At 49.9% G+C, this 15,057-nt stretch overlaps 1 protein-coding gene across 4 annotated transcripts in view; it reads right to left on the bottom strand.

Moving 5' to 3' along the window:
- Nucleotides 1–15,057, bottom strand: part of Whrn (whirlin) — an 85,268-nt gene that overhangs the window by 35,657 nt on the left and 34,554 nt on the right. For all 4 annotated transcript variants that reach the window (XM_021159520.2, XM_085839247.1, XM_021159522.2 and 1 more), the window contains exon 3: nucleotides 12,538–12,663. In XM_021159520.2, the coding sequence (XP_021015179.1) occupies nucleotides 12,538–12,663 (126 nt within the window). The remainder of the gene's footprint in view (nucleotides 1–12,537; nucleotides 12,664–15,057) is intronic.

Raw genomic sequence — 15,057 nt, 5'->3', positions numbered from 1 at the left:
TGCAAAAGGAACTCAGTACCTCCTAAATGCCTACAAACTCGTGATTGGTCAAAGACAGCCTCATGTTTCCATCTAGTGCTTATTGCAGAGTCACTAAAGGTGAGATGATAAAGTACTGGTTGGTCACTTGTGCATGGCTATGACAAAACCCTTGATGAAACCAGCATAAGCGAAGAAAGGTTAACTTGGCTCATGGTTTCAGAGATGTCAACCCATCACGGCAGGCAAGCAAGGGTAGCGCTGCTCCAGTTGCAGAGCTCAGAGGCAGGAGCTACTGATATCAGCAATGGTTCCACAGCCCTTCAGAATTCTCACGCCCTCTATCCAGTGAGAATTCAAGATATGAGTCTGTAGGAAGCATTTCAGATTAAAATCATAGCACCATATAATGATTTCCTCCCATAAACTTAAGATAAATAATTGTGGCAGAACCTTCCCCTAATGAATAAAGATTTCAAGGAACCAATCACTGGGTGAGTAGGCGGGCCTTCTGGGTCTGAGGGAGGAAGAGGGGAGGCAGGAGAAGAAAGGTTTCCTTTTGGATGGGAGAGATCATGGAGGACACGATGGGGGCGGCGGCTGGGTTTAGGTGGCAGATCTGCCTGGATGCGCTACCAGAGGATTTATAACTTCGAATGGTTTACAAATTAGGATGCTAGTTGCTGTGCCAAACGATTGTGTTACCTGTAGATTCTAAATGAGGATTTGGTGTTTTCCCTCATACAATGACTCAGCTGGGGTCTAGAGAAAAGTATGCTGGCAGGGCACCCCAGCCAGCCACAGGAATTTGGAAGGGAGGGGTCTGGGTGGGGCCCTCCAGCCTCTTGGGCCACAGCTGCCATGCCAGTGGTAGCGTGGATTGCCATTTAATATTTCACGCTACAAATAAGAAATAAATAAACAAATAAAACAAAGTCCTAGCTACAGCTTTATTATTGCGATAAGACACCATGACCTGGGGCTGGTGAGATGGCTCAGTGGGTAAGAGCACCTGACTGCTCTTCCGAAGGTCCAGAGTTCAAATCCCAGCAACCACATGGTGGCTCACAACCATCAGTAATGAGATCTGGCACCCTCTTCTGGAGTGTCTGAAGACAGCTACAGTGTACTTACATATAATAAATAAATAAATGAAAAAAAAAAAGACACCATGACCAAGGCAACTTATAAAAGAAAGCATTTAATACGGAGCTCATGGTTCCAGGGGGTCTGAGTCCTGGACCATCGAGGTGGGGGTGGGGGGCATGGCAGGAGGAAGACAGGCCTGGTGCTGGAGCAGTAGCTGGGTGCTTACACATTTATCTGCAAGAAGGAGGTAGAAAGAAGTATCTGGGTCTACCAGATATAGCTGTCTCTTGTGAGACTATGCCAGGGCCTAGCAAACACAGAAGTGGATGCTCACAGTCAGCTATTGGATGGATCACAGGGCCCCCAATGGAGGAGCTAGAGAAAGTACCCAAGGAGCTGAAGGGATCTGCAACCCTACAGGTGGAACAACATTATGAACTAACCAATACCCCCCGGAGCTCATGTCTCTAGATGCATATGTATCAAAAGATGACCTAGTCGGCCATCAGTGGAAAGAGAGGACCATTGGTTGTGCAAACTTTATATGCCTCAGTACAGGGGAATGACAGGGCCAAGAAGTGGGAGTGGGTGGGTGGGGGAGTGGGTGGGGGAGCGTGTGGGGGACTTTTGGGATAGCATTGGAAATGTAAAGCCCACCCCAGTAACACAGTTCCTATAACCTTTCAATCTTCCCTAAACAGTTCTACTAAATGGGGACCAAGTATTTGAACACAGGAGCCTGTGAGAGCGGTGTTGGTTTGAAGGAGAATAGCCCCTCCCCAACATAGGCTCCTAGATTAGAATGCTTGGTCAATGGGGAGTGGTGCTACTTGACAGAGATTAGGAGGGGTGGCCATGCTGATTGGAGATGTGCCTGGTTGGAATAAGTGTGTCACTGTGGGTGGGCTGTGGGGTTTCAAATGCTGACGCCTGGCCCAGCACCTGTCTCTGCCTGCCGCCTGCAGACTCAGATGGAGAATGCTCAGCTACTTCTCCCTTGCCAGGTCAGTCTGTGTGCCACTGCTTCCTGCTGTGGTGACAGTGGACTAAACCTCTGAACTGTAACAAGTCCCAATTAACTGCTTTCCTTTACAAGACTTGTGAAGGTCATGGTGTCTCATGGTGGCAACAGAACAATGACTAACACCGGGGGTGTGGGGGGTGTGGGGGGTGTGGGGGGTGTGGGGGTGTGGGGTTGGGGAGGGGGTGGGGACACACACACACACACACTCTCTCCTTCAAACCACATTTACTTTTGAACTTGGATTTTAGTGCTGTTCACATTTCCTTATCTAATGTGATCTTCAATGACATTAAACAAACTGGGAAGAAACATGCTCACCTATTCTCAGGTGTGAGTCCTGAGTTGTAAATTCCAGAAATTTCAAGTTCATTTTCTAATACCGGTGTTTGTCAGGTCCAAAGAAAAACCCAGCTCCCTAACTTCTGGCAGCTCCACAAAAGCCAGCATCCGCAGAAACTGACTCAGTTCCCTTCTACCAAAGGAGCTGTTTCCTTTTCCATAGGCAGAAGGGACGAGTGGCGACCTGTGGTGCCTATGAGCATATCAAAGTACATGCTGGCCTCCAGGCTCACCCAGAATCACCTTACCTAAACTTAAACTTGTCCAGCTCATGGGATTCCTCAAGCTCCTTATAACCCTGCTATTTTGGCCACGCACTCCCTTATACCTTCTTCTCTTAGTCCTCTCTCTGTGCCCTCTCTTGGTGCTTGCCCTTGGGTGTCTGCACCCCTCCCCTCTCTCTGTTTTCATCCCTACCCCTCTTCTGGCTACATCCAGTCTACTATCTTCTCTCCCTGCTCTGGACTCTTCCAGGCGCTTCTGGCTGTGTTTCCCTCATATCTACAATGTGAGTTTGTTTACTATACCTTGAAGTAGTCATGTTAATTTATACATCTGGTGCTGAAACCTTCAGTTTCTACTGTGCATGATGACCTTGTAACCAAGAATGATTGATGCTCTCGTTTGAGTAAGAGTGGCTCCCATAGGCTCCCATATTTGAAAGCTTGGTCACTAGGGAGTAGTGCTATTTGCAAAGATTAGGATGTGTGGTTCTGTCGGAGGAAATGTGTCACTGGGGGTGGGTAGGCTTTGAGGTCTCAAAAGCCCCGTGCCAAGCTCAGAGTCTCTCTTCCTGCTGCCCATGGATCTGGACGTAGCTAATTCTCCTGCACAATGCCTGCCTGTGTGCAGCCATGCTCTCCAACATGACAATGGACTAAACCTCTGAAACTGTAAGCCAGTCCCAGTGAAATGTTTTCCTATAGAGGATGCCGTGGTCATGGTGTCTCTTCACAGCAACCAAGACATGAGAAGAAAAAAAAATGTAAAGAAAAAGTATAAGATCTGGGGGTCACGGCTTAGCTTAGTTGCCATTTTCTCTTCTTTCCAAACATTTTCCTCTGCTTTGAGGGTCTGGTAAAGAGGCCCTAAGACAGAACTGCTCTGCCTCCTCCCTAGCAAGAAACTCGTCCTCATTTTGACCAGAAAGAGCCTTTTAGCAATTTGGGATAAATCACTTCTGCCCCCCACTAGGCTTTGCAGCCTGCAGGCACAGATAGGCTGAAGAGGTGGCTTAAGCTTCTCTGCAAAGTTTCTCTAAGGTTTCTCTCATTTTGTTGCTCTTTTGAAAAGCCCTATTTCAATTAGAAACAGCTAAATGCTTGATTTCAAGGGAGCGGTCAGGTTAATTATTATAATGCAGCCATGGGATGGAATGTTATTATGTAACTCTTACAGAATATACTTAGGGATTTTTAATCACCGCACATGGGAGAAACCAGTGGAAAAACGCAGAACTCAATGCAGTTTACACAGCTTAGTAACCACTCGCCTAAAAACGTAGATAGAGAAAGAGTAGAAGATGCTAACACATGACAACCCAATAGGCCACCAGCTAATGAATGAACAGCATGGTGCCAGAACATGATAGCCAAAAAAAAAAAAAGGAACTCACTCACACAGGCTGCATTATGCTAAGTGGAAGGAGGCAGTCCAAAAACCACATTCTGGGTGATTCATACACATTTAGTACCACAGGGGGAGGGAGGGAACAAAGATGGAGACAGAAGGATATCAGAGCTCCCAGGAAGGTAGAAGCCACAGTTCTGTGGGTGCAGGGATTGGGGGGAGGCAGCATTGTTGAGAATGTTCTGAAATTTGACTGTGGGAGTGGCTACAGACATTAGAATATGCTAGCAAGAACAACGGAGTAGAAGGGGCTTATGGTATATGAATCATACTTCAAAAGAGGCCTATTAGGGCATTGGGAAGATGGCTCGCTGGGGCGGGGGGGGGGGGTGGACAAAGCACCTGCCACGTTAGCTTGAGGATGGAAGTTCAGATCCCTAGTACCCACATAAATGCCAAGCAGGTGTGGACGGCACCGACAAACTGGCTAGCTGTGCTAACCAAATTGGTCTGCTTTAGCTTAAAGTGAGAGACCCTGCCTCAATATACATGATATTTGATGTCAACCTCAGCCTCTACACATGTGCACACAACATGCACGTGTATCTGCATACACTTGTGTGCCTGCATGTTTCTCACAGCACCCCGAACTCTGACAGTCTGGCTGCCTTCTACCTACCAGCTTCAACTAACAGCTCCTGGGCTTATAAATTGTGCAAGCCCAGGTGTGTCCAGCAGCTGCTAACAGCCCTGAAACCACTGTTGGAGCCGGTGTCTCCAACCCCGTGCTCTTCCCTGCCTCCCCTGCTGCCCAAACTGCTCAACACCCTGTGTACACCTTGCCCCCAAAGCTCCTCCATTAATCTCTTCCTCCACCTCTCTGCTTTGTGAATCTCAACTCCACATACTGGGAAAGGCTCAGTTCTGCGGCCCCTGTCTAGGCACCAGGCATGCAGATAGCTGGCAAGTTATTTGCTTAAAGAGTGATCATTCTACAGGGCCCAGCCACACAGATACTTCCGGTGTGTGGCACAGTGGGCCAGGGGCACTGAAGGGCTCTCCTGATAATGACAAAATCAGTCACTCTGACTGTGTTCAAGCCTGGTTTTGACACTTTTTAGAAGTGAAGAAAGGAATGTTAGAAGTTCAAGGTCATTCATAACTACATGGTGAGACAGAGGCCTGCTTGGCCAGCACAAGAGTCTGTCCTTACAATCAGGAACAAAAACCAAAGCACAACACTTGAGACAGGCCCTGTCCTTGGAGACACAGCAGGCACATGACCATCTCTGCCTCTGGTCCCCATTCTGCCCAGGGCTAGCACTGCACAGAAGCTAAGTGGCAATTCAGCCTTCTTCCTTGCAGGGCCACTTGATACAGGGCAGGACAGCTACACTGATGACAAATGTCAGTGTGCTGACAGGTGCCCCGCTGTCATTGGGAGTGGGTCTGGATTCAGAGAAGCAGGCCAACACCATGCTCGAGGTAATAAAATGTGACCTGGAGCCTGCCCCAGCTAGCCCAGTCACTGGTTTGAAATAAGCTCAGGGCAAGCTGCTAGATCTTATAAAATGAGGCCAGGGCCATCATGTCCTCCTCCTAGAACTGCCTGAGGTCGGCTGAGATGACTCAGAAGAGGCACCTGGAGGGGTGTGGCTAGCGAGGGTCACTTTAGACTGAGCAGACATCCCACACAGGGAAGCTTGAGGTAGAGACACCACAAACACCCTGAGTGCTTGTGGATAAATGAACTCAGCCCTCTGCAATGGAAGGACCTGTCTCCTGTTCTTCCTTGCTCACTGAGAACCACCTCACAAAGGCACATAGTAAGAGCTGTTGGAACTACCTGGAAGGGCAAGGGAAGGAAGGGATGGGAACAAGACTGTCAGGACTGGATGGCATCCCTTCCAGTCCCGGCTCCTACACCTATTAGCTGTGTGACCTTGGGCAAGTAAGTCCGTGCCTCGTTCCTCACAGGGCTAAAGGGCTCACTACAGGTAGATTAGTACTGAGCCCTGTGCCTGGCACAGAGTAGCCCTCTCCACATGCTGGTGGTTGTAATGCATCTGAAAAAGTCAAGACTGTTCTGTCCTCACACTGCTGGCCTGTCTGCCTTCTCCACCAGGCTTTAACTGGCCTTAGTCAGAACTACTAGGAGCCACCAGGTCCAACACTGTAAGCAAGACATGCAGGAATCGGGACTGCAGGTGTGTTGGAGGCGGGGACAGAGCAGAAGAGGAGAGCTGAGTGTCGGGAGCTTTATGCTTACGTCACATGTGTCATTACTTATGTCACACATATGTAGGGCTCTAGGCTGGCTTGGTAGTTCCCAGCCAGATGGACAGATATCATGGTACCACCGCGGCTCTCCTGTTGTGTGACTTTGGGCCAACATTGACCTCTCTGGGCCTCAGCTTGCTGACCTCATGAAGGCTGGTGGGCTATCTACCACTGACATTGTGCAGGACTCAGCAGGGCCCTGATCTGCCTCTCAGGGAACTTGGGCTGCTGTCTCATATTGGGGTAGGAAGTAGCTAGGTAGGAAAGGAAGGAGTCTTCTGCAGCCCTGGCTGGGACATGTTTTCTCTTCTCTACAGCTAGCAAGGCTATTTTTGCAACTGGAAAGTACAGCCATGCTCTGACAGTGTTACACCCAGCTCAGAGGGATGTCTGTGGTCAGCACGTATATTTTTCCTCCACCTTCCATCTTTCCCTTCATTGACCCCCCTCCCCCCTCCAACACACTGGTGGGGATGATGTGGAGAAACACAGCCAGGCATCTGAACTTTTAGGTCCTGTTGGTGCCTCCTCCCAGAGTAGTGATGTCTTAACTGCGATGCTCTGGTGTGATTTTCCACTTCAAGTCCCTAAGCTAGAATGCTGTCATGTCCAAAGCCTGTGAAATGGTGGTGCTGATGACACTGTCCTAAACAGAAGGACTCTGGCCAGGTAAACAGAGGGCTGTTATCAGGCAAACAAGCCTGAAGGTTTCTGTTTGGTAGACACACAGATCTCTTTTTAACCTTCCTCCTCCAGGAACCTCCCTTAACCTTCCCCCAAAGGTCAAGGGGGCAGTCTGTACAGCCTGTTTGAGCCCAGATCTTCACCCTGCAGACTGTCCCATGAAGCTGCTTGCTCTTCCATCAGTTAGCTCTTCACTCTGTACCCGCCCCACCCCATGGCCTTGGAGGTCTGCCCACAGAGTGGTCTAGTTCAGTAGTTTCTCTGTACCATGGTAAATGTCCTTCTGCCCTCCTGGGTTTGTTTACTCAGTCATTTCTATAATCACATCAGTATAGGGCCAGACTCATTCTCCTTTGGCTCCTGGGAACTCTCCCAGGTGCCCCTGTGCACACGATCTGTATTTCATTTATTTACCTTTAAAAAAAATAGAATAAAATATCCTATTTTAGCATGCCTCTGCCTTCTGGCACCTGAAATTATAAACTAGGGATGGAGTTCAGTTGGTAGAGTGCTTAAGTAGCGGTCAGAAAACCCCGGGCTGGATCTCCAGCACTGCCTAAAGTGGGTGCGGCACAGGCCTGCGTCCCGGCACTGAGGATTATAAGAGGGCCAGACGTTAAAGACCATCCTCCCTATATAGCGGTCTGAGGTCAACGTGGGCTACATGAGAACATCCACCACCAGCACCCTACACACACACACACACACACACACACACACACACACGTTTTGGTACACAGCCAAGGCTGGCTTCAAATCAGTACTTTATTCCTGATTCAGCCTCTAAAGTAACTGGGATAAAAGGCATGTGCCAGCATGAGCCAACATGCCTAAAATAAAATCATAAAAAGAAAATTAGAAACCCATCTTAGACCTTCCCCACTGTTAACTTTCAAACTGTGGAGGTATGGGGGTGGGGTGGGGACATGGGACCCACCCGCTGAGGCGGCTATTTAACATATCAAAGCAGACATGGCCTCCAGGTTTCCCCTCAGCCCCAGAGTGCTTACAGGGTCTGCTCTACTCTGACCTCTCCAGCCCAGGGGTTGTGCTGCGGTTCCCTCACAGACTCTTCCTATTTAATTCTGATTACCCCCTTTTTGTACCCTTGGCCTTCTGGCTGCTACACCTGGTTCCACCCCCCTCTCCCTCACATGGCTCAGGGTCCTGACCGCTGTGGACTCTCCCATTGTATGAAGCATCTCTGCCTCCAGCCTCTCTCTGAGCACAGCTTGAGGCACTGTGCCATGCACAGAATGTGTGTGTTCTCGGTGTGGTTCCACTCCTCTCTGTGTGGGGTGGCCACACAGATGTGGCTAGTCCAGCTTAGCCAGGTTGTTCTGGGGACCTCTGTCTCTGAGGGCTGAGATTATAGGTGGCCTCCACACCTGCGGCATTTATGGCATTTATGTGTGTGCTGGGAATCCCAGCTCCCATCCTCACAGTCATACCGAAAGCCCTTTACCCACCGAACCCTCTTTCCAGCCCTTGTTCCTTCAAATAATGGTGAGTCTGCTGCCCTTAGGGGTGTTTGTACATACAGTCATGAAGGACCATGCTCTGTCATCTTCTTTCCTGGTACTAAGTTTGTTTGGTACAAAGCAATGGCTTCATAATGAGTTGGGACATATTTCCCTCATTTATTTTCAGGAAGAGACTACACGGTACTTCTTGCTCAACCTTTTGCTATCTGTTATTTATGAAAGTGCCTTGGCTTACATTTTCTTTTTTTTCCGATGGGTTTTGACCACAGATTTAATTTCTTTGACGTCTATCTTGGGTATAGACATTATCCATTTTAATTTCCTAAGTTTGAACACTTTGTGTCATTCAAGAAATCGGTCCATTCATTTGAAGCTGTGGAATGAAAGGGAGACCACTGTGTGCAAAATGCTCTTTTGCAAAGAGAGACTCTCAAGAGTTATATAAATATTAGGCGATTATTTCTGTCATCTTAATTACAACCACCACAAAACCAGCTATAATTCCTTAGCGCCGCCAAGGAATTCATCACAGTACGATCTTTTGAGCTGAAGGCTCTTTTTTATTTTTTTCCAATCAGGAATTATATAAACGTGAAGACTGTGTTTGTGTTATTTTCTCTCTGCTCACAATACAGTGAACACTGCTCACTACAGTGTTTCTGAGGTACCACGATGTCCTCTGCTGCATCTTTCTTTAACACCTGGCCACGTTGGGTCCCCAGGAAGAGGTGGTACAAAGCCCATCTGAAGGATTTTCATTTAACGACCATCTTATAATTACACCCTTCTCTTACCAAGGGGGGAGAGACAGTAACCATGGGGTCTGTCAGATTCCTCTGCTCCAGTATGCTTCCCCCCCGCCCCCGTGGGGGGTTGTTAAGGGACATGGTCAGCAGGCAATGTCAAGGTGAATGGTAGGTAGGGTCTTTCGGGAGCCCAGACAGACCTCAGGACTCTCCTCAAGCTTGTTTGTCCCTTTCTCTTTCCTCAGGTGTGAGTGAGCGAGTGAGTGATCTGAGCATGGACTGACTAGTCTTTTCCTCCTGCCTTCTACTGCAAAACCAAAGAGTGGCTCTGGAGCTACCCAGAGCACCTGCAATGACCAGCCTCACTGTGGGCAGTGGTGCTATGCAGCCAGGAGCCACTGCCTGAGCGCCTACTGTGTGCAGCTGCTCTGTTGTGGGTAGGGCACCAGGGAGAACTACAACCCAGATTCTACTTCTCACAGCTGGGAACCAGGACACTTTATCAGACACACACTTCTGACATGCATGGGACCGAAGGTTCCACCACCCGCGCAGAGCTGAGTAAAGGTCTGAGTGAATGACATAAAAAGTTTTCCTGCCACCTGGTGGGTACTCAGCCTAGGGTGTCGCTCTGAGGAAGCTCGATCCAGAAAGAGCAGGTGGGCAAAGCTTAGCCCAACAGAAGCTATAGTCTGTAGAGGGCTCAGCCTGACCCCATGAAGGCAACACAGCCCAAGCTCCTGGAGAGACCTGCAAAGAATAGGCCATCCCCTGTCACTGAGATAGGGTTTCTACCCCAGATGTATGACAGGCCTGCTCCAGAGCCACAAGCTGCAGAGCAGTGGCCCCACACATGGGACATTCCTAGAAGCAAAGGTCCTCCTCCAAGGAGCCTAGCTAGGACAGTAGCCTGGTCCCCATGGTGGGAAAGCAACAGCTGCCAGCCTGGACAGACTCAGCAGAGGCCATGGAGTTGGGTCAACCTCAAGGGGCTCTGGAGGTACAGCAATTCCTGGCAGACATCAGGACCTTTATGTCTCCTCACTTCCTTCCTTTTCTTTGTTCCTTTCCTCCCTCCCTCCCTCCCTCTCTTCCTTCCTTCCATACTTGGTCCAGTTAGAATCATAAGACCACAGTAGCTATGAGGGTCAGCAGGGACAGTGCTGGGATTCCTGTGAGATCTTGAGCAAGTTCCAGCTTTTCTCTGAGCCTCAGTTGCTCATCTGTTAAACTGTGCCATGAATGTTCCCCATCCCCACCCCCATGGGGCTACAGGGAGGATTAAATATAAGCAGATGTATCTAAATGTTAGCACCATGTCTCACTCATAATAGCCATTAATGAGTGGCAACCGCTATTGCGATTGCTTCTGAATGCCATTCAATATAGGCTGTCCCTAAGGGAACAAAAGAGGCCTAGCAGTTGGCTCTTTGGAAGGACTGGAGACTGGCTGGGTATGGGAGGGTAGTGCAAAGAAATAAGAGGAATCCAAAGATAAACTGTACAGGGGGAGGGGCTGTCTCTGCTGGGAAGGTAGGCAAGCTCCAAGCTGCAAGGACCACCCCTGCGGTAGATGCTGGGGACCTGGCTGACCTCCCAAGTGTTTTTCCACTCAGGGCCCAGGCTGTCCTGCCCCCCTCTGGATTCACACTGGGCCCTGGAAGCTAAGTGGGTTGAACAGCTGGAAGCCCCGTGGAAGGTGGCGTTTCCGCCCCAGGAAAGCGCTGCACCGCAGCATGGAGCGCTATTTACAAATAAAGACTGTTCTGGCTCCACCACCCACACAAGCAGGCTCTTTATTCCATTTCAATATGCCTAATTCCACGGAAAGTGCACTGCAATAAACAGAATTAATCAGTGCTGGATGCCTAGGCGAGTGTGGGCAGGTGTCGGCACAGGCAAGGGGCCTGTGAGGCAAAAGGAAAGAGGTGGCCATCATCAAGCGCCTCACGGCTGAGGACACAGCCAAAGGACTTAGCTGAAGGTGGGCAGTTTGCAAGCAAATTACTCCAGAGTGCCTGCAACCATCTGACAAACTCAGGCAATGGGAAAGTTTTACAAAATCCATCTTCTTTGCCTTCTTTCTAACTAAATGAACATTAGTTTGCTGCCCATCTTCCCAATTGAACATAACTCCTGGAGGTCAGTGTTCACTAGCCCCGTGTGTGTGTGTGTGTGTGTGTGTGTGTGTGTGTGTGTGTGTGAGAGAGAGAGAGAGAGAGAGACACCCAGTGAGTTTCATTACACGAGTGCAGGAGTAAAGATTTATTTACATATACAATTTAGACAGTAGTTGCATCAAAACATTAGCTGCCTATAAATCCTTGGGGAGGGCTGGGGCGGAGTCTTGTGACCCCTTCTCCTGACAGATGAAGTCCCACAGACAGGAGGATGGCTTATGTACAGGTTATTGCTGACAGTTCTAGAGCTGGGCAACTCAAAAGCAAAACGCCAGTGGGTTCTGTGCCTGTGAGACCTTCTTGTTGGGTCACAGAGAGCATCTTCTTATTCTGTTGGCTTTCTGGGGCCTCCTTACAAGGTCACTGATAGCACAGATGTTCTACCCTCCAGATCTAGTCACTTTCCAAGGGCCCCACCTCCCAACCCCAACAATGAGGTGAGGATTTGCAGGCGTGAATTTTAGAGAGAGACACACACAGACTCTACCTGTGTTTACCACAATAACTAACGATGCTGTTAGTTTTCTTTTTCTTTTTGTTTGTTTGTTTATTTTTGGGTTTTTTGAGACAGGGTTTCTATGAATAGCTCTGGCTGTCCTGGAACTCACTGTAGACCAGGCTCAGTACCACAGATTACTACCTGGGCACTGGAATTTATTTAAGACTCTACGGGCACGAACCTTGTTCTGAGACCCACCTTACATCACCTCACCCCACCAGGTAGCATTACATGTGATCTGACTCTCAAGTGCGGGGCACACCGCTCTGCTGAGAATTAATTATGCCATTTCAGTAGCTTCTGGTCTGTATAGAATGCTATCCCGAAGCTGCCTCCTATACCCACAGCCCTGTTCATAGCTGGCTTCCTCTCTCCTGCCCTCTGTATGTGTCATAAAAAGCCCTGGGGTCAGGGCCATCACAGGCATCAGCAGTGTTTGCAAAACATTAGTCTCAAAAGAGCTGGGCTGGCCCACTGCCTAGCACAGTGTGGGAGGCCACCCTGCTGTTTCTGGGAGCATTAGAGACCCAGCAGCCAGTGCGGGATCCCCAGCAGATCCAGACCTCAGCTGGGGCACCACCTGCTTTGCTGAAGTAAATCAGCTATAAAGATCTTTCCCACCCACATCCCCATACATGGCAGCCCACAGCCCAGCACCCATCACCTTGAGGCCGCTGCTCTCTGCTTCAGAGCCTGGGTCCACACCAGTGATGTAAATGCCAAGGCCGTACTCGGCTCCACCTCGGATGGTGAGGCCCAAGGACCGGCCGTCCCCCAACACCAGGTTCACCTATAAGAAGAAGAGGCAAGTACATTAACCTGGAGGAAGCCAAGCCCTGGGTGGGGATGGGCAGTCCACTACAAAACTCCTTCTAAGCCCGGCAGAGCACTGGATCCTAAGTAACAAAGCAGTGCAGGGCAAGGCCCTAGGGAAATCCCCAGTGCCTGCCTGCTTCAGTCCTGCCCTGCCCTGCCCTGCCCTGTCTCTCTGTTCACCACACAAAGGCAGGCAGAGCAAGGCTCCAAAGGCTCCTTAGCATTCACACCCCCAAGTGCATTCAGTGATGAAGACTGCTGGCCCATCTTGGGCTGCAGTGTGCAGTGGGCATCCACCTTATGCTGCAGCCAAAGGTGACTTCCTGTTTCAGGGCTCAGCCCACATACTTACTCCTTTCTTTCCTCCATAAGATCAAGGTTGGTTTCAGCTTGGGGCCACTACCATTGGAACCCAGAGGGACTCTATCTCCCTGGGGAGTCCCCCACCTCTCCAGGGTCTTCACCACAACCACTGTTCTGATAGGCCACAGGGCTTGCTACACTTCACTGTACTCGGCACACTCAGGGCATACGGGCCCAGTATGTCCCTGTGCTGACGGGGTGAGGGAGATGGGGTGTTGTAGGGGAGATGCCTGGACACTACTCTGCTCAGGAGGGGGATCACAGTGAGGTGGAATGGGTCAGAGACCTTCAAGTTGCAGCAGGACCACAAGGAGGGACCACACAGCCACAGAGAGACATAGGCCCAGACAGGGAACCAGGCAGGTGTGAACTTTCTGGAGAAAGTGCTGTCTCTGAGAAGCTGGAGGCTGAACACATCAGAAACACAAGCCTTGGAGGTGAGTCAGAGGGAACTCTTAGGGGAGGAAGTGCATAGGAGAACAAGCAGCTCAGGCATGCAAGGATTTATGGGGACGGGGGGGGGGGGAGGCTAGGATAGCTCAAACCTAGCCCAGAGAGACGCCCCCCATCAAGACAATACTCATGAAAATGTAAGGGACCCAAGAGAGGAGAGCATAAATACCTATGGTGGAAAGCGGTGGACATGACCTTCAGGGGTCAAGGGGGCAAACTTCACTTAGCTCTTTTTAATGACTTGTTTTTGTTTTATGTGCATTGGTGTTTCTAGATCCCCTGGAACTAGAGTTATAGATGGATGTGAGCTGCCATGTGGGTGCTGGGAATTGAACCCTGGTCCTCTGGAAGAGCAGCCAGTGCTCTTGACTACTGAGCTAGCCCTCCAGTCCCAACTAGAAGCTGTCCCATTCCTCAAGTTCACTCAGCTAAGAGTTACAGTGTGTTCTGTCCCCAGCCACCAGGAAGAGCCTTTTCCCCCACTCCAGCACCTCATTTAATTCAGCTTCTACCTGGGCAGAGGTGGCAAAGGGACAGGGTAGGGCACAGAGTGTTCATCCCAGCACCATGTGTGCCCTCACTGTGACTGAACATGAGGACAAAGCTGGTATCTACTTACTTAAATGTCACAGGAAGCGTTCAATAAATACAATCTGCAGCCAGTTGGTTCTATTTTCCATGTGGCAAAGCTCATGTAGGAAAAAAACCAACTGCTGACATCAGGCAATTATATCTGGCTGTGGCCACGCCTGGTCCAGATGCTGCCACTGGAAATTGGCACTCTCCCTGCACCGTGTACCCTTATTGCTCAGCAAGAGGGGTGGGAAAGGACTCAACAGTGACCCCATGAGTGTCGCAGCTGCTCAGGATAGCCTTCCTCAAGCTAGAGAGGGATGCATGGGGCCATAAGGGATCAGAAAAACAGACATGCTGTCCTGGACCCATGGCTCTGGAGACTCCCAGGTCAGACCCAGGAGCTGAGGTTCATGCTTTAGGGTCTGCACCACCACCCTGCTACAGGACCCACCTGAAGCTTGTACGGACTTGAGTTAACCTAGGTCTGATGGCCACTCTGGTCCCAAGTCACATACAGGCTTGTGAATGTGTGAGGTGACATGTGCTGGCTCCAGAGCCAGTCTACTGAAGTTGATAATACTCAGTAGGCATGTGAGCTTCACCCCCTGTGCCTCAGTTTCTTCATTGAGAAGGGGGATGGGAAGAGCTGCACTGAGAGCAACAAGGCAACATGGACTGTTGTTATCTGCGGGAGGGCATCATAAGGCAAGCCACTGGCTAAGCTTCGGGAACAATCAGGAATGATTTTTCTGGAGAGGTGGTGACTGTGGCTGCCTCATGTCATTCCTGGCACTGTCCTTCCACTCAGGCATGTACCCTGAGTACCCTGTGTCTGCCCAAGGTCTTAGCCAGACATAGCCAGAGAACAGCATGGCAGGGTCCCTGGAGATGCTCCTGATGGCAGAGGCAATTAAACAGAGGAGGAAGTGTGAGTTCTATGAGCCACCTGCAAAGGTGCATGAGATCGCCTGGGATA

This window comes from Mus caroli, unplaced genomic scaffold (genome assembly GCF_978045245.1).
Source record: "Mus caroli unplaced genomic scaffold, Mus_caroli_1 scaffold_6, whole genome shotgun sequence".
In the NCBI taxonomy this organism is placed as follows: Eukaryota; Metazoa; Chordata; class Mammalia; order Rodentia; family Muridae; genus Mus; species Mus caroli.
This window is presented reverse-complemented; position numbering and strand designations above follow the sequence as displayed.